General features: G+C 39.0%; 1 protein-coding gene across 1 annotated transcript; it reads left to right on the top strand.

Annotated features, from left to right (window-relative positions):
- The first annotated feature begins 9,629 nt into the window (after positions 1-9,629).
- On the top strand, positions 9,630-11,753 carry serf2b (small EDRK-rich factor 2b). Its single transcript, XM_086175221.1, has 3 exons — positions 9,630-9,784; positions 10,606-10,714; positions 11,182-11,753. Exons 1-3 carry the CDS (start codon positions 9,778-9,780, stop codon positions 11,252-11,254), a joined length of 189 nt encoding a protein of 62 aa, XP_086031347.1. The 5' UTR covers positions 9,630-9,777; the 3' UTR covers positions 11,255-11,753.
- Positions 11,754-21,424: the final 9,671 nt, after the last annotated feature.

The raw sequence follows: 21,424 nt of genomic DNA, 5'->3' as shown, positions 1-21,424 counted from the left end.
TTCGACACACTGTTAAAGTCTCCATGGTCTGGCGTGCAAAGGTCATTTTGGTTTATCCACAGTCCACAGTGCAGTAAGTGTAATTGTATTTTTTTTAAGTGTGTATTCAAAGATGTAACGTCTATGATTCTTAGCATATCTGAAGGGTCGAACAGATTAAATTGTTAGTTCAAACGCCCCGTTCAGAGAGGAAAATTTTATTTTACCGTTCCTATCCAGAGTTACAATAATTTGGGACTCGATTACATGCAAAATAAAAAAGAATAAACACAGGTTTTCGAGAGCTTAATTTTTTCAACTATTCAGAAAGGCTGTTCATGAAGCGGGCAGATGATTCAGTTCTAAAAAGTAAAGCCAAAGTGGAACTACTTCAAACTCGTAGAAAAATGTGTTGGAATCGAACCACAAGTAACCATGTTGAAGCAGATTCAGGTTTTCTCAAAGACACCTGTTTGGAATTTTATCTGTGTCTTTGCCATTTATCAAATGTCTAACAGTTGAAATGCCTGTTGGCAAGAAAATGTTGTTATTCACAAAAAAAAAAAGAAGAAAACAAAAATTTCGCTTCTCCTTAGACTGTTTTTGTAGGACTGTTTATTAATGAACAGGCAATAAGGGAGTATTTTTAAGCCACAGAAATAAATCAATTTTAATGCTCTATCCACAGTATATTACATAAGGTTATTATTGTGCTGAACAGGAAGGGTAAAACTCCAGAAGCTAGAGATTAGATAAGCAATATATGCATACAGCTATTATATTATACTTTCTTTAATGTACTGTAGCTAATAGCTGGTTTATAATACAGAACAGCCTCACTCAATGGTCTTAGAAAATCTAATTAGCTCTTAAACTTTTGAAATGATCACTTGTGACATTTGTTTTATTTTTAACCCCTTAAACCTCTCCAAAAAAAAAAAAAGCCCTGCATGAAAGCTGTGGCCGATGATAACATTGTGGCCGGAGAGAGAACGAAGCATATTAATACACTGGTTGTATTTTTTGAATGCAATTTCTTTCTATGGTTTGCAAAGCTTTAGATGTTTTCATGTTTTCTTCTTCATCAAAGATTTTACTTTTCCAACCCGAACTGCACTGTCTCTTGATGGTTCTTTGGTGACCCATAAAAATACTGGTGTCTTTTTATTTTTACTCACAAACTGTTAAAAATCATTGCCTCAGGATATGAGAACAGCAACCCTCCTCCTTAGTTTTTGAGGAGGATAGACCTTTGAAACCTATAACTGGTCTCGTCTTGAGAGGCTTAATCTAAAAGAGCTCCTACTGCTCTTGAAGACCACTTGTGAGCCAAGAGGTTACACTTAGATGCACAATGTGGTGTATATGCCGCCAACAACATGTGTTCGAGCTTTCATAGACTCAAGCCAGAACGCAGCACTGAGACATTTATGTTTTTTTTCCGGTGTTTGCTGACATTCTACAATAGTTAATAGTGTTTTTTTGGACAAGAAAACTTCCCTCAACCTCTTCCTGGAATGTGGTTGAGATAATAGCGGTTGAACTCTTATTTCGGGGCAAAGAAGTCATTTTATACCCGCTTAAGATGAATCAACAGACTCTGGGTGGGGCAGCGTAGTTAAGGGGACTTAGTGACCAGGTTAAGGACGAGTCAGTGTGAGAGGAAGTGCCGCAAAGATGCTTAACAATCACCTAGAGGACGGCAAAAAAAAAAAAAAAAAAAGAGAGGGATCTGGTTCCTTTGAGATAGATCAGTCATTTCCTTGGCACTTGCCTACTTTGGCGTGAACAAGTGGTTCACCTTGCTTGTGAGCCAAACCAACTCCTCTCTTGTGCCCCTGCCTTAAGTTCAGGTTTATGCCGAGTCGGTCTTTATCCCCCAAGAGATCTGATAGATTCTGAAGCTGATTTATTTTTTCATATAGTGTGACAGCCCCGTTCTTCAGGCTGGAATCACTCTTGAACTACTTTGTTTCCCTCTGAGCGCCAGAGCTATTGGGAGGGGGACGGTGGGCTCATGTAACTCACCGAACCATCCAAAAGCTCTTTTTCCATTCTGGTAACCATCAGGATGGAATTCTGCATCACTGCTTCCCACACCGCACCTCAGGTCCTTGGTCAGTCCTGGTTAGTAAACCACAACCCCCATATCAAGTGGACAGCTGGTTGCAATTCCAAGTTCCTATTGTCATTCCTCATGATTAGAACCTGGACATTCCCCGCCAAAGGCCACCATCCCTACACCTTATTTGTCTTCCTGTTCCACCTGAATAACCTGAATGAGTTTTTCTGCATGGAAGAGGCCCAGTTGTTCCCTCTCTCTACCGCTGTGCCATTACTTCCGGGCGCAACTTTGCCCAAGCAGACAGCTGCACAGTCTATTTTGTCCAGAAAAAGGAAAAAATAGTGAAATACTTACAGCACTCAAGCAGCAGGTATCTTTTGCTGCTCCACTTCCCCTATCAGTGCTGATTTCATCCCTATGTCAAATTGAGACGGTTCTCTTTTCCCCGTATGCAGCTACCGTGGTACTTTAAACCGCATTAATTGGACAAATTTGAAATATTAGACTTTCCGAATATTTTATCAAATGAAGAATGCTCGATCACTAAACTTCCATGTGAAAAAGTAAAAGCTATCCATCTTCTATCGCTTATCCTCCACTCAGGGTTGCTGGAGCCTATCCCAGCTGTTGGGCGAGAGGAGAGACAGGGCGCACTAGTCAATTATAGGGCCACATACAAAGACAGACAACATTCATTCACTCACTGAGTCATTTGGGGAAATTTTACCACTGCATGTTCTTGTACTGCGAGAGAAAACCGGAGAAAACCCACACAGACACGGGGCAGAACATGCAAACTCCTCCCAGTGAGGACAAAGCGATAACCACTGGGCCACCGTGCCGCCAAAAAAAGAGAAAAACAATATGAAATTTAATTACCTGGTGAAATCATTTCTTCACTCATCAAATGAACAGATAGAATTATTTTCTGAATTGCTGAAATAGTTTCTCTTCCCGAGGAGGATAGATGACTTGTTATTTGAAGTTTGACAAGGACATGAACATGTTTTGCTTTGAAATAATGAAAAATACTGTCTGAAGCAGCGGTCAACAACAGGAACTTATAGAGTGACGTTACCATCTTTTACTTGTTGCTTGACTCTTTAAATTAGTCATGCCTATGGTGGTGATATGCTTTGCTCAAAACAGATACGCTGTTGTGTTTACTTGTTGTCACTGCTGCAGGATGAAGTCCTGGAGCAGGAGCATGACACCGGGGTTGCGTGGGTTTGTATAAACACACAAAATGTTACAATGGTGTAGTCTTTGTTGCACAGTCCTGGAGGTTTTCATCTCACATTTTTTCCAGCAGATATTCAAACAGAATGCTGGCACAGACTTATAATTCAGGATAACTTTTTTCTTTTCCTATGTCTGGCAGGCACAATGTGGGCTCTATAGTATAGAACTGTGAAGTCAAAAGTCATACCATAAGGCAAATTTAGATTGGTGTAGTTTCTATACCATAAGTGATATTCACACCCAACACACCACACACACACTTGTCCTGAAAAACCTTCCCATAAAAAAAAAAAGGGCCACTGACAGCTAGCATCATTGTGTTAGAACCCTTTCTCTGTGAAATAATATCCAAATCATGTATGAGAAATGGCTACTGTTTCCATGCAGATTGTATCACACGTGTCTTGAATACAACTTTAAACACCCAATCAGGGCGCTTTCGATATGTGGTCATGCCGTAGACAGTTTCCTCTCTTTCATTTTAGACTTCTGATTCTTCAAGAACTGTTATATTCATCAAGTGCTGTAAAGACCCCTCAAGGACAAATTATATGTTGTGACTGAGAAGTGTGAAGTCTGTGCCTTTTCTGTCAGATTCTTGGAATCCATGATTTTAAAACTGGTATATAAGCCCATACCTTACTGAAAATAGTGATAACATTGTCATGGTTTTATCATTTTTGAACACTTTTTTTGCCAACACTGCTGCACTGCCTTTAAGATGCAAAAAAAAAAAAAAAAAAATCCAAACACTCAGTGATGACAGGGACATTAAATAAAGAATGGAAGGGATTTTTTTTCTAAACTGTTAGGTTTGCCTCATCAAACTACCCTACTCGGTTTATCGTTTTTATGATTTCTCCATCTGCATTATGTACAGATGAATATTGCAATGCAATAAAAAGCAAGTTAACAAAACTCTTCAAAAAACCATTGATGGATAAGGTGTTTAGCATCTGCTCCTATAAAGGCTCACAGTGGTTGACAGAAAAAGGACTGGAATTATATTAGGCTTTCCTGAAGAAAAAATAAGCTTATATGCTCAGCAAATCCTTCTGGCCTTAGGGGGCTGGTACTCAAAGGTAAACAGGCAGAGCCGGGTCAGTTTTCAAGATAAGAACAAATATGGTTTCAGCAGTCAGATTTTGCCATCAGAGTATCATTATTTTTACATTTAGAACTAAAACCAACAGCCTGTTTTGTCAGGTTAATCTTAATTATGGACATACATAGTTATGAAAAGGTAATCTATTTTCCTTTCCGGAAAAACTTGTGTTTTCCAAAATTGAAAGGCTGAAAGTGCTTTAAGTTTCTAGATGCCTCGGATGTTGTGTGCTGATAGAAGCAGAGTTCATTCAGAGGAACAATTCTGTGGACTTTTTTTAAAAAGAAGAAATAATATTAAATTAAACCTTATAAAATAAGACCAACTAATAATCAAGTTTTTTTGTACGCTGACTAAAACCACTAAAATGATCAAATACTATCCTTTGCAGCATTTTGATTGAAACGTCTGTCTGAATTAAAGTATTTCTTGCTATAGGCTGCCTCCTGCTGGATCTATTTCCCCACAATAAAGAAAAAAACGGGACCCACACAACCCCTTCTGAAATTAAAAATTAATTAAAACGGCATATAACCTTTTTTTTCCCCTTTATGCTCTGTATAAACAAAATATGTGTTGCATTTTTTAAATCAATGAAAAACTGCAGAGAAAACTAAATTACATTTCTGCACGCAACAAAACATTTTGAACTCTGAAAAAAAAGATGTTGGGTTAAAGGTTATTTTGAAGCAAAATACTTTATGTCAATATGAGTCCTTGCAGAAAAAGCAGAACTTAAATTATCCACTGGCAACAAACCAAAATGTTGTCCTCTTTATGTGTGTTGTCATCCTTTTCCTGGTGTTTGCTGAAAGAGCAACAAAAATATTATAACACATTTTATTTAGGTGTTTCAAGATCTCCATAATTTCAAATATAAAATTAAATTCTAAAAATGAGCAAACCAAAATAAAATACATTTTAACTAAATTCTTGATAATTATTTTCAAAAGCCACAGGAAGCAGCCTCAGAGGAATCAAAGAGCCGTATGCGGCTCTGGAGCCGTGGGCTGCTGACCCTGGTATAGTTGAAATAACAGACCTTATAATTCCCTTTTTTTCATACAAAGCAACAAGATGAAAATGGCAAAAATGTGCAAAGGACTGGCGTAAAATGTGCTGACAGCTAAATCTGAATCTAACAAAAAGGTTCAAGCTACAAGCGCAAGAAGAAGCGATTCCATCGATCGACGAGAATCCAATCAAGAGCCTTGGTAAGTGGTTTGATAACTCATGTTCCGACAACAACAACGTTGCCAGTACAGACAGGCAGACTGAGGAATGGCTGAGGTGAATTGAAAAATCAGGGCTCCCTGGAAAATTCAAGGCTTGGCTTAACCAACATGGATTGCTTCCAAGACTTATGTGGCTGCTGACAGTATATGAGATTCCTATGACGTGTTGAAGGAGTGGAGAGGAAGATCAATAAGTACTTCTGCAAATGGTTGGGAATTCCTCCAGGCTTTCCACATCAATAGGCTGATATATAAGATCTGGTCGACTCCAAAATGTCCTATCATCTTTGGTAGAGGAGTTCAAGCTGGCAAAGTGGAGACTCCTATTAATATGCAGGGAAGCACAAGATCAACAAGTCAGACTAGCAGGTGTCACTACCAGATCAGGAACCGAGTGGACAGGCGGTACATCTGTTACTCAGGCTGAGAGCATATGAGAGTTATGTGACTTCATTGGGATGCCATGCACAGGGAGACAGGGCCTTGGAGCCTCACATCACCAACAGTAGGACAAGGCATCACTCAAGAAAAGAAGAGCCGTGATCCAGGAGGAAGGACATAAACTTGTGGAGGAAACGCTAAGGTCAAGGGCAGTTGAACTTGCTGGCCAAGGAGCCTGGATTAAATGGGACCCCCTCCCAGGAAGGTGAGGAATAGATTTGAGCCCTTATACATCTTCTTCTTGTTGCGGTCTCCGGAGGACACTTTCCTAACCCAAGCAAACCCCAACCCTCACCCACTGGGAAAACTGTGTGGGGAAACTATGGCACACATCTAGATACAGATGGCGCCATTTATAAGGTGATCATGATATTAGCCGATACGCTGGAGCAGGAGGGACGCAAGATATACAACAACATGGGAGAACAACATCCATCCAGTTTGTAAGGGAAGCGGAAAAGCCCAGAGCCATGGCAACAAAAAAGCAATCTACTCTCTCTGGCCAATTCATGGGACATGACGGTAGGCCTTGGGTGGAAGACTGCAGTCACCTCAGGTAGTCCAGACAACCTTGAGACCGGATGTGGTTCTGTGGTCAGAAGAGGCACAGAAGATCATTTTCATCAAACTTACAGTCCCATGGGTGGAAGGATGCAACAAACCCTTTGAAAGAAAAGAAAGAGGGTAAAATACTAGGAACTCTGGGAGGACTGAAAGGGAAAAGTTTGTCAAACATGGCTATTCCCAGTTGAGGTAGACTGCAGAAGGTTCCCTGCATAGTCAGTGTGGAAACTGCTCACAGCCATAGGAAGGAAGAGAGCCAGGAAGGGGGAGAAAGAAAGCAGCACATTGGATGTGGGGAGGCAGCAGATAGAGCCTCTTGCTGGTTATGGAGCAGGAGGGAGGAATCAATTCGTAAGTCAGGAAGATAAGATGGTCAGTGATTTGTCAGACACTGCTGAGCCACCGTTGGGAGGATGTTAGGGTTCAGGGTCGAAACAGCTGATGATAAAGGGGCACGGTCTGATGCCATCAACTGCTCCTGGTCAGGACTCCATTCACCAAGAGTGAATGAAGAAGAGGAGGCATCTTTTGATGACGTTTGACAGAGAGAGATGGGCTGTGATTCAAGTGTAGTGTTTTCCTGCATGGGGATTTTCCACGCAGCAAACACTTGGGTGGAGCCCTGTTGTGGTACTCTCGAAGGGCGATGCTGAGGGGAGCCCCGTCCCAGAGCAGAGGAGAGGAGCGAAAAAAAAAACAAAACAAAAAGAAGAAAAGGAGCGGAGGTCAGAAAAAGGTGGAAAAATCTAAAGAAATTTGCCATTTTCTCTGTACAAGTAGCTGAAATCACGTTGGAGATCGTGTTAGATTAAAAAAGGACTGTTTGTTGAGGCTCGAAGTAGAATCGGCTCTGTTTTGAGCAAAAGAGGCCGCTGCCGCAACGCCGTGCTAACGTTATCTTCACGAGTTGAGCCTGGTTCGTGTTGTGCTACGAACCCCTGGGTGTGCAGAGTCAGAGCCTCATTGAGGGAGGAATTAACTAAGTCAAGGGAGAGTTAAGATGCCTGTCAACATGAGGGAAAGGGTGAACGGTGTTGAGCGGCGGCATGGTCAAGCTCAGATACACCAGTATCTGCATAAAGCTGCTCAGCCAGTCAAGACGGCGGCAGCAGAGAGGAGCTCCGTGTGTGAGGGTGGGGACGTCAAGGGCAGGACTTTGACGCGTCGGCAAGAGGACGGCGCCTATCCCTGCCTACCAGTGACACTTCTTCATTATCAGATCCTAATGGAAGTGCTATGCGAGGAGTGATGGTGCCGTATTTGTTTCATTTCATTTTGAAAGGGTTGAGATACTTTCGATTTGTTATTTAAAGAGTCACTGACGGCGATATTTTTGTGTTCTTGTTTGTAGTAGAGTGACAATGTTTTTGTTTGTTTCCTTTTGAAGAGATTGTCATTTTCGGTTTACTCTCCCTTTGCTCCAACTCTGGGGCAAAATACTGAAGTTGTAGTGAGAGACACTAAATATTGAAGCATACTTCATTTTCGTTGCTTTTATTTACTTTTACAAAAGGGGACTTAATGAATAATCAATTCATTGTTTTAGAAAGTGAGCTACGTCTCGGGTGTATTATCAACTTATCTGAGAGTTCATCTTGAGAGATGAGATGAGAGATGAGAACAACTTTATTTATCCCGAAGGAAATTGTTGTGCCAGAGTTTCAAGCAAAAACATAACAATAATAGATAATAGTAGGAAGGAGGGAGAATAAGAAATACAATGAAATATAAACTGTCAAGGTTAAGGCTATCAAGTGTTTTAAGGTCTGTATGTATGTAAGGTCTGTATGTAAGGTATGTACTCTGGGGTGGGGGCGCCTCACTTACGGCTGTAGAGTTGCATGAGAGGGAGGTAACACGAAGTAGGATACACCGCCTCACTTGTACAAACTACACCCTATGTTGCCATTGTTATCATAATAGACACTGGGTCCCACTCATGCCACTTGTTAATCGGTTGCAGGGTAATTAAGGGGCAAATTGAGTCGGGACGAGGGGCTGGGGGCCCTTTTGGCTTCTTACGGTCGTCCAGAGTGAGATAAATTCACCCCCCCCCCCAGAACACGGGTGCTTCGTGTCCGTGACAGTAGTTGTATTCAAAAGAAGAAATAATATTTAATTAAACGTGATAAACTTAAATCAACTCATAATTGGGTGTTTTTGCACTGGTTATAGTTACACACACACACAAAAAACACTGAAATAATGAAATATAGCATTTTGATTAACAGCCTTCTCTTGATTGAGGTACATTTTGGTATATGCTGCTCTCTGCTGGCTAAAGAGAGAAAGGATTTAAGAGAAGCATATACCTTACAGTTCAGTTGAAATAATAGACCTTATCATGCAATTTTTTCCCACAAAGCAACGAGATGAAAATGACAAAACTGTGCAAGAGATTGGCGTAAGACAGATTGCAGACGGCTGCATCTGTGGTTACCAATCCGAATGTATTTATGAAACAGGTTTAATCCTAGGTCAAGTGCACATGGGATGCAATGTCCAATCAGCATAATAAAGTAAACACATTATATCCAAATACAGGAAAAAACTAATAATTTAGCAGGGTACGATGCCCCTTGAGAGTTGCAACAAACATGACCCAAATAAACTTATCTTCTGCCGTTACAAGTTTCCTACAACACTATCAAGTATGCAGTGTAACATAAGAAAAATAAGAAAGACCTTGTTGTTAACGCCGGCGCTATAAATTAACCACTTCATTCTAGATTGTGATTGAAAGAAGTAATCAGGAAGTTAATTTTGGTCTACTTTGATATATCAAAACCAAATGTTCCTTGTCTGAACAGAAATACCTTGCGTACTCGTTCAAAATACTTTATATAGTTCAGGTACGTGCACTGGAAAATAATATTTTGTGTTCACCTGGTAAATAAGAATAGTCAGTGAGACGACCTGCAGCTGACGTACGAAGCCAATCGCTTACCGGTTAGTCGTTGACGCTCACTGCGCATGCGCAGTGGAGAAGCTCGGAATGTTCTCGTTCCTCGGTCTCGCGTTTTCCTTTCAGCCACTGCGAGGCGCAACTGAAGCTGAAAACAGCGACTGGAAAGACACGGTGGGATACGGCGGCCCCTAAACCCAAATTATTTGGATTTTGGGCGATTAAAGCGTGGATTTCTAAAATGACCAGTGGGTATCGACATATATCATTGACTGTAAGGCCAAATGCACTTTATTTAACTGCATGTAGTCTGTGCTCGTTGTGTCTAGCTTGGGTCACCGCCGTTCTTGGGTTCTGGCTATTTGCTGAAGAAACTGAACAATGTTGTGAGGAAACCGTGTGAATATTGTCACCTTGGTCCATTTGTAACTCGTTATATGCTATAAATGATGTCTTAAAAAAGAGGCATATACGTATGACATCGATAAACCCACGTGTATGTGGATGTAGGTTGAAGGTTTGTCAACGTCTTTCAGTAGTGTTGTTTTTGTCCAATTGTTAGCCGAATTCTCGGCCCTCAGTAAAGCAGCGTTTCCCGATAAAACATGAATATATAGTGTGCGGGCAGCGGAAATTTGTAAACATAAACAAATGTGTCTTTGTCACCAAAGGTACTCATGAGTTTTACCCCGTACGCAGCGGTTATTTACCGCGGATTTGTCATGCTATTTACGACGTAGTGAGATTCGTTTTCGTCCTCTTGTTGTTCTGGGTTTGAAGCAGCTCCAGAGCGCCGCTCTGCCACGTCGGCTGCATTCTTGTTTTGCACCATTTTACTTATCCATTTACGGCGTTGGTCGATTGGAATTGATTGTTTTCCCAATCGATGGGAAGCAAGTGCTTGCACACCTGGACGTGCCACCCTTACCTTGTGTCGAGTGCTGAAACAGCGACGTCAAAACGTGCTTCACATGAGTTGCGGTGCTTGATGCTGTGCCATTACTTTGGCTACAGGTTCACCGATTTTTCACTTCTTCCCCCATTTTTCTTTCTCTCTTTTTTTTTCTAGGAGGAAATCAACGGGAGCTTGCACGCCAGAAGAATGCTAAAAAGCAGAACGAGGCAGGTAAAGGGAAGAGGAATGAGGATGGGCTGTCTGCTGCTGCCCGGAAGCAAAGGTGAGGAGCAGGCAGACTAGATAACAAGGGCAGAAATGGCACAGGCTCAACCTTCTATAATGTCTTCACACAAGAACCGGCTTAAAATGACTGTTCTAAAGTATTATCGTTCTATAAAGTAAATCTTATTATATGCCATGTTGGGCTCTTATATGAAAGCCCTAATTTGCATAAAAGTAATATTTTAGGGGGAAGATAGCAGAAACGTTCAGACGAGTCCAAGCTCCAATCAGAGCTATGGAAACACTACATATTACTCATGCAAGACGTGAGGATTTTTTTTAGGTCTGTTAGAGGGAAGCATTATTGACAAAAATTAGGGCCACTGGAGTATTCTGAAATACATTTTCTTGCAGTCTGTCAAATTAGAATTATTCTTTAGAAAGAGCTACATAAAATTATCCTTTCATACTTCTTAGTATTTTTGTTGTTCCTCCCTAACTAATCCTCTTAACCTTTCGCCCAAGGGATGCTGAGATAATGCAACAGAAGCAGAAAAAGGCCGAAGAAGGAGGGAAAGGAGGCACAAAGACAAAATAAAGCAACCATAGATGGCTTCAACTCAGTGTTTCAAGAACATCCCGTCTTCAGCATTCTTCCTGATATTTATGAGAACGAATCTGTCATTATTGTCCAGACTCAAGAATCTAGGCTCCTACATTCTTCCCTATGGCAAATGACATTGCTTGATGGATTTGTTGTTTTTACTTGTCGAAATTAGCTGTTGTCCCACATTGGTGCTGCATGCAGAGGAGCACCAGTGGTGTTAGCTACAGGAGAAAGATGAACAATTATTGACACAAAGCATTTATGTAATTGTTGTGTATTTTTGTACAAAAAATGTCCCCTGCTGGTTTCAAATAAACTGTATCTTTTTAGTTCATGTTTGCTTGAGTTATTCTGACAGCCACCAAAGGACAAATTGTCAACATTTAAATTCTTTTACTTATTGCTTCCCTTTCACATAAGAATTCCATGTTAATTGTGTAAAGAACCATATTACAGTAGAAAAAGACTTGAAATAAAATGTTGCTAGAAATTCTGAGGCTCTATGGTATTTGGATATTTTGTTGTTCAAAGTCTGATATTGGAGGCAATGTTACATATCAGTATTTTGTTATAATCAATGTTGCAATACAAGAAATTTTATTCAGGTATTTGAAACATGTTATGAATTAATGTGAAAACCCAGTTCCAACCAATAATTGGTTAATGCATCATTATGTGAACAAAGAATTTGGAAAAAGACTGCCAATAACTGTTTTCTAAATAAATTATTTTAGATACTGTTCATTTGGTGTGTGGAGATACACTTAGCCGTTTCTACAAAAGATGAAATTGTGTGTCTTTTGTACATTGGCAAGTATTGCAGTAAAATAAAGTGTGGGACAGTTATCTGAAAAGATGGTGTCATATGAGTGCTCCTCTTGATTACTCACAGTAACATCCACCCTTGTAAAAACTAGTACTACAGGGGAAATTTTCTGCATGTAAGAAAAAAGGTTAAGGTATGAAAATAAAGATTACATGACCATCCAAAAAAAAAAGCATACTGAAATATAACCCAAAAGTGACAAAATAATACTATTCATTTTCACAGTGAAATCTGCGCGATAGAACAGAGTGACCACTAGATGACAGCAAACACCGTGCTTTCAATAATCAGACCCTTCAATAGACAAGTAGTTCGATAAATTGCTGATCGATATACCAGATACAAAGCGCTATGAAATCATGATATAGTTATGGGTGCTTTGCCAATATAATAAAAAAAAACCCACAAATGTTTATGTGCTTTATTAAAGTTTGTTTGTACACTTAAACATCTGTTTGGGCTTATAAAGGACATTTCATCAATATTATTGAACTGCGGAAACAAACAAACTGCTCAATCATGATTCATTCCTTAATGCTATGACAAAATTGACCAAAACACAAATAGCTGAACCAGTGTGAGGTTATTCTTTGTCAATTGATACAATTAAGAAAGCACGCCTACATGAATCTAATCAGGGGGTATCCCCACTGCTCAGATTACAGTGTATAATTATATTTGTCATATTGGAATTTTCCACCTCAAAACATGGGGCAAACCTGAGTAGTGATGGGAAACAAATGCAGGGTAAGGAAACTGTATACTCACCAGTGTCTTTTCTCAGCTTTTGGATGATGTCACTTCAGAAACCTTGGCATCTGGCGTCTTTCTCCTTTAAGTAACTGCAAACAATATCATTCATGTTAACTGTACCAAATGACAATTTGCTCACCGTAAATGTTCTACAGAGAATTATTGCTCAACTCTGCAGCTCCCCACGACTCTATGAGGATTTACAGCGCGTGTCAGCTCATTGTCAGCTGTCTGGATTTGATTCACTCACCGCTCTCATACTGTGGCTGCAGCAGGCAGCTGATTTAAGGGAAAACTAAAAAAAAAAGGTATTGTAAGCGACCTTGATAGGCCTAGCTGGGAAAAAAACGTACCAATGGAGATCAATAGCAGGCATGAAGGAGAATGAAAGAACTTCCGTTTATCAAGCTGGTCAAAGCAGGTCACTCAGTGAATAATACCACCAGCTGTTTGCCAATGTCATTGTCACAACTTTTTTCCCGCCAAACAGCCAAACAAATCAGTTCATGTATGCTTCAACCTTTCAGGTCAGAATCTTTAACTTGATTTTTTATGTTTATTTAAGGTAGTTTATTCTTAGTACCATCCCATTTTTCATCAAAGGCCTAAAGTTTCAGTTTGGATATGAGATGCATTGACTGATTCTGCTTGTTTAACATTTCCCTCATCCTGAAAGTATTACCTTCTGGCAGATGAATGCAGAACCAGTTGTCAAACTTTACATAATTTCTGTGACAATGAACCTATAGTTGGATAATTAACAATAAGAAAAGCACATTTTGAATGGAGGGAAATTTTATAACAGACAAGAGAGCTGCCCGGTGGTAATGAGAAAAATGCAGAATGTAAAGAAAAGACGTCATCAGCCAAATGTAATTAAATTCATACAAGAAGCCTCATTTCTTTATACTCTGCTGAATTTGTAGAGATATGGAAGCGCTGGCTAAAAGGAATTTGTCAGCTCTAAAAGGATAGAAATACTTCATTATTCTATTTACAGAATTGGGTGGAAATCATAACAACATTTCACATTTTAATGCCATATTCACTTCATAATCCTAAGCGTTGACGCTTCAAATAGTCTCTTCAATATGTGAGCACATCAGTCTTTTTATAGTGTTCATTGTTCATTTGAAATGCCGAAATAATTTTAGATTTGGACAGGAATGCATGTTCAATAAAGTACAACAATCATCTTGACAAATTTCTAAAAATGTGATAGAAGGGCCTTTGAAACTTTTTTTTCTTAAAAAAACGTCACCCAAAAAAAGATGGATGACTGCACGTTTGTAAACCAATTGGAAAATATACAGTGTGTGCAGTGCTTTGCTGCAGTGGTTACACATATAACTAACTGCATAAATGATGACCAAAACCTCACTTTAACTGTATAGTACATGGATTTTGGGTATAACAGTCTCAGCTTCTAGTGACCCAGTTGTGAAAGAAGTTCTGTATGACATGTTTCCTTGAGATTTCCAGACAAAGTGAAATCAGTCTTTGTAGTTGCTGCAGCTGAGGATAAAAGTGAGACTTTACATTGGATGAGAAAACAATGTTTGTCTCAGTCTGTCAAGCAAACAATAAGAAACAGTCTTTTGGAAAGAAAGTAAAACACAAAAGGGCTTCTCACCTCTGGTGATACAATCGATGGACACCAATGTCCTCTGAGTTATTTCCTGCAACCCACATACACAGAGACACACACATTTAAACATATACACACTCACTTATGGCATGCTGAGCTGTTGTCGCTGTGTCCAATCCCTGGAAATATAACAAATATGTTTATCAAACTTTTAGCACCTTGACTACAGGCCAGAGGCTAATTTTGCTGATTGCTACAACAGTCTTAATCTAGAGGCTCCGCTAAAGTTGAATTTGTGTCTAAAATATACATCAATCAGAGCACCCCATATCAACAAGGCATGTAACTGGTATAAAGGTCAGAATAAAACAATGTATGCGTTTTACAAAAGGTGACGAGAACAAACTCAAAAACAGCCTCCATCGCTTCTGATTTTGCCCCAGTACTCCATCATTTTCCGAATGCAGCTGATAAATCCAGTCACTAGCAGGTACCTCTCTGTTTTATTATGCTGTGGGTGAGGCAGTACAATCTTTTGATAACACAATCAAGATAAATATTTCACACTGTGATACTGCTGTAGCCACTTAAATAATGACTGCGATGAATAATGGATGTTGTAAAAACATGTGGCCGGTGGATCCAGTGTGCAGACCCAATGCTATAACTACAATACTGTAAATAACATTGGGCAGGATAAACAGATGTCATATCTCATGGGATGGGATCAGTTTGCTGCATGTCTCATCTTCCAAACATGCATTAATGAGATTTCATGTCTTGAAAAAAATATTAAATAATGCAATTTGTAATTTAAATATCATGGTACTTTTATTGGTGATAAACAATAAGATGCTTTAAATATTTTAACGATTTTTCTGACCTGTAACACTCGCTATGGCGTCTGTTATTGCAAAATTAAGGATATACACTTTATTTCCATCCCGTTTATACATGCTACGCATCTTTATCATTCACTCCATGGTTGTCTCTTATGATAGAAATCCTGTTTAGATTTTTTTTCGCAATTGAATGGTATCTTAAATGCCAGAAAATGCCATGCAAAACCACGGAAAAGACTGTGTGTTTGCCGACATGAAAAGTGACAGTGATCACGAGATAACGCCTTAATTCTACTGGAAAAAAAAAAAGAATAAAAATGGCGCATCTTTGACATTTGATCTAAATTATTCTATTTAATGCTTATTTTAAACCATGTCAAATCCACCAAAGACAATGAACTGTAGTTGCTGAGTCCAAAGTAGTGATGTACTTTGCTATTACTATTTATTAGGTAGTAGTTATTACTTTCGGACCAACATATCGCTGAGATTTAATGTTAAAAGGCAACACGGAGGAGAGATCAATGGGGGCTTCAGGTGTGTTCGTAACAGGTAAACTGTTGGATCAGGAGCGTGTCTTGTACGTCAGCGAAGAATCTCCGACTAATCCAAACTTTTATTTCCTGTCTTCTGAGATTTCTTTGAAGCGCTGATTCCCAGAACTGCACCTATAACAAGCAACCGGTGCCCGGAGGGACTCTGGCCTCTGGGGGCCTCAAACCCCTCCGATTAGGACCACTTGCTACTGAGCCTATTGTTGCTTTTTTATGAGAGAACACAAATAAAGCATGAAGATGGCTTTGACCTCAACATTATGAGAGGAGCTTTTCCAGACGAAAACTGAGCCTCTGCAGAAAGAGACAGGAAAAAAAAAGAAAAAAATACTTTCATAACTACAAATTTGTTTTGTGTGAATATCTTGACTTAAATTCCTGGTTTATTTTTTTTTTAAATTTGACTACTTTATTTCTAATATCAATTAAATGTTTTCTGGTATATAGGTTATTTATTGCAGATTTTCTTGTCAGTTTCTTAGATTACTTGATTACTATTTTTGGGTAATTTCTCTCTGATTTTACATACTTTCACTTGAATATTGTCTTACTAATACATACTAATATATTACAAATTTATTTTATAATTTTCAGTTTCAGTCAATTCCAGTTTCAGGTCTGATTTTTTTTAACCTAAAAAAAAACTCAGAACCCTGTGAGCCCTGTAAGACTTCCTTTATCTGTGTCTGCATCTAATTTCTTGGACACCAACACACTCACTTCCTAGACCGCGTGACCGATTTCCATCAAGGTGAAGAAAAAAGTGACAGGATGACCAAAAAAACCCAAAAAGCAGCATCATGCTGGCTGCTTCTATCCAACTTACACAGCCTGTAAGGCAGCAAAAGAATTTGAAAATGACAGATAATAACTACACACCAACTGTAATGACACCAAGCAAACACGAGGAATCAATGTGCTGGCACAGTGTGAAATGACAAGGGCATATTAAGTTGATTTTAGAGCCTCAGAGTTCCTTTCGCTGTTAAAAAAATAGCTTTTCAGTTTTATCATCGGCTAAGACGATGAACACCACTGACAGCCGAGACTCAATTCTGATCCCGAGAAAATGACGCTTTTCAACACAGTGATTTGTTAATAATGAAGAGCAAATTATCGTCTTTGGCCTTCATCAGGCAGCTGGTGACAGGAGATGAGCTACTGGTGCCAGAAGTAAAGGCGGTCTGTCACAAACTGTCGAGGAAAGAGGTGGCGAGATTTAGAGAAAAGGAACGAAAGGCAGTAAAAGATGAGAACAGGAACCTTCCATTTTGGTTTACAGATTGTCAGATGAAGGAAATGCAATGAATAGATGTTTTCTGCAGTGACACAGATGGCCCTGGATGTCCACCTTATGGTTTTCATGTGACCATCAGTGCCTTTGCACGCACCAGGAGCTGATCTCAGCTGGGGTGCGAGGCCATTGATACAGTGAGTTGTACTCACAGCACAGTGTCCTGTCGTAACAGTTTCTTGCAGAAAATATGGCCTCTGAGACAAACCAGTGGTTGACTGATAAGCTTAGAGATTTGATGATGGTATTTAATTGTACTAAATTTACCAGTGTCCGAGGGAGAGAGTACACTTTCACATCATCGGGTGTAGAAACTTAATTTCATGATGCCATCACAGACTTTAACTTCTTAAACCCTTCAAAATTAGGCACAACAGTCAGTCAGTCTGAAGTTATTATGGCCAATGGCATTTCAGAGGCTTTATTTGCATGCTCCTTTATATCTATCCATGATTTGATGGGATGATTTGAATTAATTGCCCAATCTCATATCAGTTTCCCCTCACAAAATTTTATTTGCTGATGTCAGTTAAACCAAACCTGTGTGTATGAGCTGAACATTAGAATTTCAATGCTGCTGCTTTCTGGCACTGTTAAGAGATGCTCATCATACAGTAAACCCCAAAAGTCACCATCTGCACAATATATACTGTTTTATCAAGATTACACGCTTAATGCAAAGCTTTTGTGATGCGTGCGTTGTTATTTTGTGCGTTTTAGTTCCACTGTTGCATGTGAATGCATTATTTACGTGTGCAAAAATAGTTCTTGCTGCCAGCCTGTAGTTTGTTTTCCTTAAAATTCTCAGGGGTCAAATCCTCATGGGATCCGATGACGTGTGAGGACTACAGGGGATAAGAAATCAAACTGCTGAAAGGTCAGCATGTGTCTTTCGTCTAGGATGATGGCTGTATTTTACATAAGTATCAGTCCTTGACATATGCCATGTGCAACAGATGCTTTTCTTTTAAATGCAAGAAATGAAGGGAAAAAAACAGTGAAATGATAAATGAATTGCAACAATCTGAAATGAGAAACATTTCTAACTTCAATAATCTATGAAGCTCCATTCTTTGATCCAAGCAACAGTCACAACCCTGTTTGAGCTGCTTGTATGTTGAATTTTGAGCTTGGCTGTAGAGCTTATCCCTTTCAGGTAATTTTAGAGTCTGTATAAAAGTTTGCCCTGCTTCATTTTGAAAGTATTTTCCACAGGTGGTTCAGTGAGGCTGCACTGCTTGCTCATGCCGGTGCCCCCAGCTTGAGTGATTCCACCTGTTCCTCTGACCTTCCCCTCCACGTGTTCTTTCCGCCTATCTCTCTGCCAGATTCTCCATGTTTGTTTCTGCCCATCTTTTCCTCACAAACCTCATTATTTCCTGCGAACGATTTTTCCTGCCTATCTGGACATTTTTATGTCTGGACATTCCTTGTTTCAACATTTCCATCTGGATGTAAACAACTGTTTTATTTAGATATTCAATCTCTTTATTCTATCGCTGCTGCTGCTGGGCATATAAACTTCTACGTTTGCTTACACCATTAAGTCGTCAATTTTGAACCTGACATATCATTAAAAATTAAAACATTGTGTTTTTTTTTTTTGTATAACAGATGATATAAATGGGTGACTTTTCACAGAGGATGGTCAGCAATGTGAGTGTATCAGAAAATCTTTGCAGATGACCAGTGGAAATGGTGACCGGATAAAACCCTTGTGAGGGGGAATGCAATGACATGTATAATATTAAAACAGATCTCATCTGGAACACCTCTGAGGGATCATCCGCACATTTCACCATTTGAAAATATGTAACAATACTACCTTACATTTTAACAGAATCACTAAAAAGTTATGATTTTCAAGGAGGATTTATTGAAGCACTAGATTATTGTGTGTATAACGCCGTTATTTTACGAAAACCTGGGTGGGTAAAGCATGTATTTAGAGACATATCTTATATAATTTTGTAATAAAATATGCAGCTGAGCCTAGCAGAAACCTGGAAGGTACTTATTAAGCAAATGAAGATCGGATATGCGAAGTTGGCTGATGACAAACAGATGGTGTGAAGCCAAAAAAAAAAAAAAAAGGAATGCAGCTCCTTTCATTTCAAAATTAGAAGGCAAGGAAAAGTAAGAGAAAATGATTCCCTGAAAAAAATCCATCCAAATTTTCAAAGTAAATTTTGAGAAGTACTATTTTATATGTAAATATTCCATATTTAAATCTACTATTGCATTCTCCTCTTCCTCATGAGCAGCAAGTAACAGCAATTAAAGAACTTGCACGTGCATCTGTCAAAACATTTATTTTATTTATCTTAAAAAATTAAAATAAAGTGCTTTTTATGTACAATATAATAAAAACAACAGTCACAATCTCAATGATACAAAAAATACAGCTCACAATTATTTTTTACACAACAATTAATAATAATAACGAAAAAAAAAAAAAAAAAAAAAAGAAATCATGCAGGCAAGACCACATTTGTCTAATAGTTATTCAGTCAACTAAGATCATGGTGTTCGATATGCTGAGGCAAAGCTGCTGCTCTCGTGTTTGAGCCGATATGGAAAATATGGTGCTGTGCTTGCAACTTACTGCAGCAGTACATCATGCAGCACAAACAATCCATTAGTTCTATTGTGCTCCTATGACTATTTAATACTGAAAAGAGGTTGCAACGGCTTGTGTTTGCCATTTTAGGAAAATAGATGTCTGTAATATCCTTGAAGACATTACAGAGTGTGTTATATTTGGCTACATTCATGTCCAGTACAGTATGTTGCATTACTGAGGAGCCACTCAAATGAAGCATTAGTCACAATGTTACCTGTTTGTTACTTGTTTTTTTTTTTTTCAATGAAAAGCTTTTCTATAATAAATATGCAAAAATTTATAACAGCATATACCTTTTGGCATTACTGACAGTTAAGGTCAAATGGTAATGTACTTGAGCTTTTTTTCTACGTTAGGAAGAAATATCTCTTAAAAGGCATTTCCTATGTGCACATTATCACTTTAGACACAAGAGAACACAATAGAAAATTTTGAGGGGCTCCCAGTCTTGCGGTTTGCAGGTACAGTTAATGGTAGCTTGGGTGAATCTATATACCTATTGTTGACCCGTGTTGTGTTATGGATTTCAAGTGTGCCCAAAAAGGGCTACAATCACACCATTCACCACATTTCAGTTGGTGAGGTCTCTGCTGGGTGGTACAATGTTGCACATGGCTAAAGGCAGAACTTGCTATATAAAAGGCATTTTGAAAACGTGTTGTGACGTTATCCATCAAGCATCTGAAAGCAGGCCCTTACGGGTCTCTAGAAACAGTTAATCGTTTACAAAGGGAGTGCATCTATGTTCCCACGGTCAAATGGTTCCTCACCAATTATGTGCTATATAGAGGAGGGTACGAAAAAGAAAAAAGTCTTTATTGTCACTGGATATATTACAACGCAATATATCCCATGCATTCAACCCATCCTCCATAGCGCAGTGGGCAGCTGTGTTTCGCACCCAGGGGCAAAATCTATCTGCATTATAGGACCTTGGGAGAACATGGAAATAAACGTGGGAAACAGCGGACCCTTTGTCATGTTACCACGACTTGCTGCATATTTGGTCATCGGGAATTATAGCACTTCGAACAAAACATGCTAAAGCCTTCGAAATTTGATTTGTGGTTGTATTTTTCGTATTCCAAAGGCACTGCCTGGCATAAAGCCGGTGGCCAATGTCACTGTTTTTCTTGATGTCCTGTTGTTGTTTCCCTTCTCAGTTGGCTGACAGGGAAAATAGCAGTCTTTAGCTAACCTTTTCGAGCTGCAGACAATTCGCTTAGCCTTGCATAAAACCTGCTAGTTTGGTTGTGCCAAAAAACGATTCTAACAAGCAGCATATCTTAAGCCAAGTGTCATTAATTCAAGATCAAGTATTTTACTGCTCATTTTGATGCCCTTTTGTTTCCTGTCACTCATATATTTTCAAATTTTAATTTCAAACAAGTTAGCATAGTCGAGCATAAAGACTGCCTAAAAGTTACTGAAACCAAATCTGTCGTTACATTAATTTGGTAGAAAATGTTGATGACTATTTATCTTTGAATAATCTATTTGAATTAGCTTTGAAGACTGATTACGTTATGATCGATTTCAAGTTTCACCCTATTTGTTGTTAGCACAAAGACTAAGGTTTAGCTCTGCCCCAAATTGACCAAACCAAACTAGCAGTACACCCAAAGCAAATTACTTTTAAGACTTTGATAACAATATCAAACTTTTATAGGGAGTTTTGTAA

This window comes from Fistularia commersonii, chromosome 27, assembly GCF_037954325.1.
Source record: "Fistularia commersonii isolate RoL2024-O1a breed Wild chromosome 27, RoL_Fcom_v1.0, whole genome shotgun sequence".
NCBI lineage: Eukaryota > Metazoa > Chordata > Actinopteri > Syngnathiformes > Fistulariidae > Fistularia > Fistularia commersonii.
This window is presented reverse-complemented; position numbering and strand designations above follow the sequence as displayed.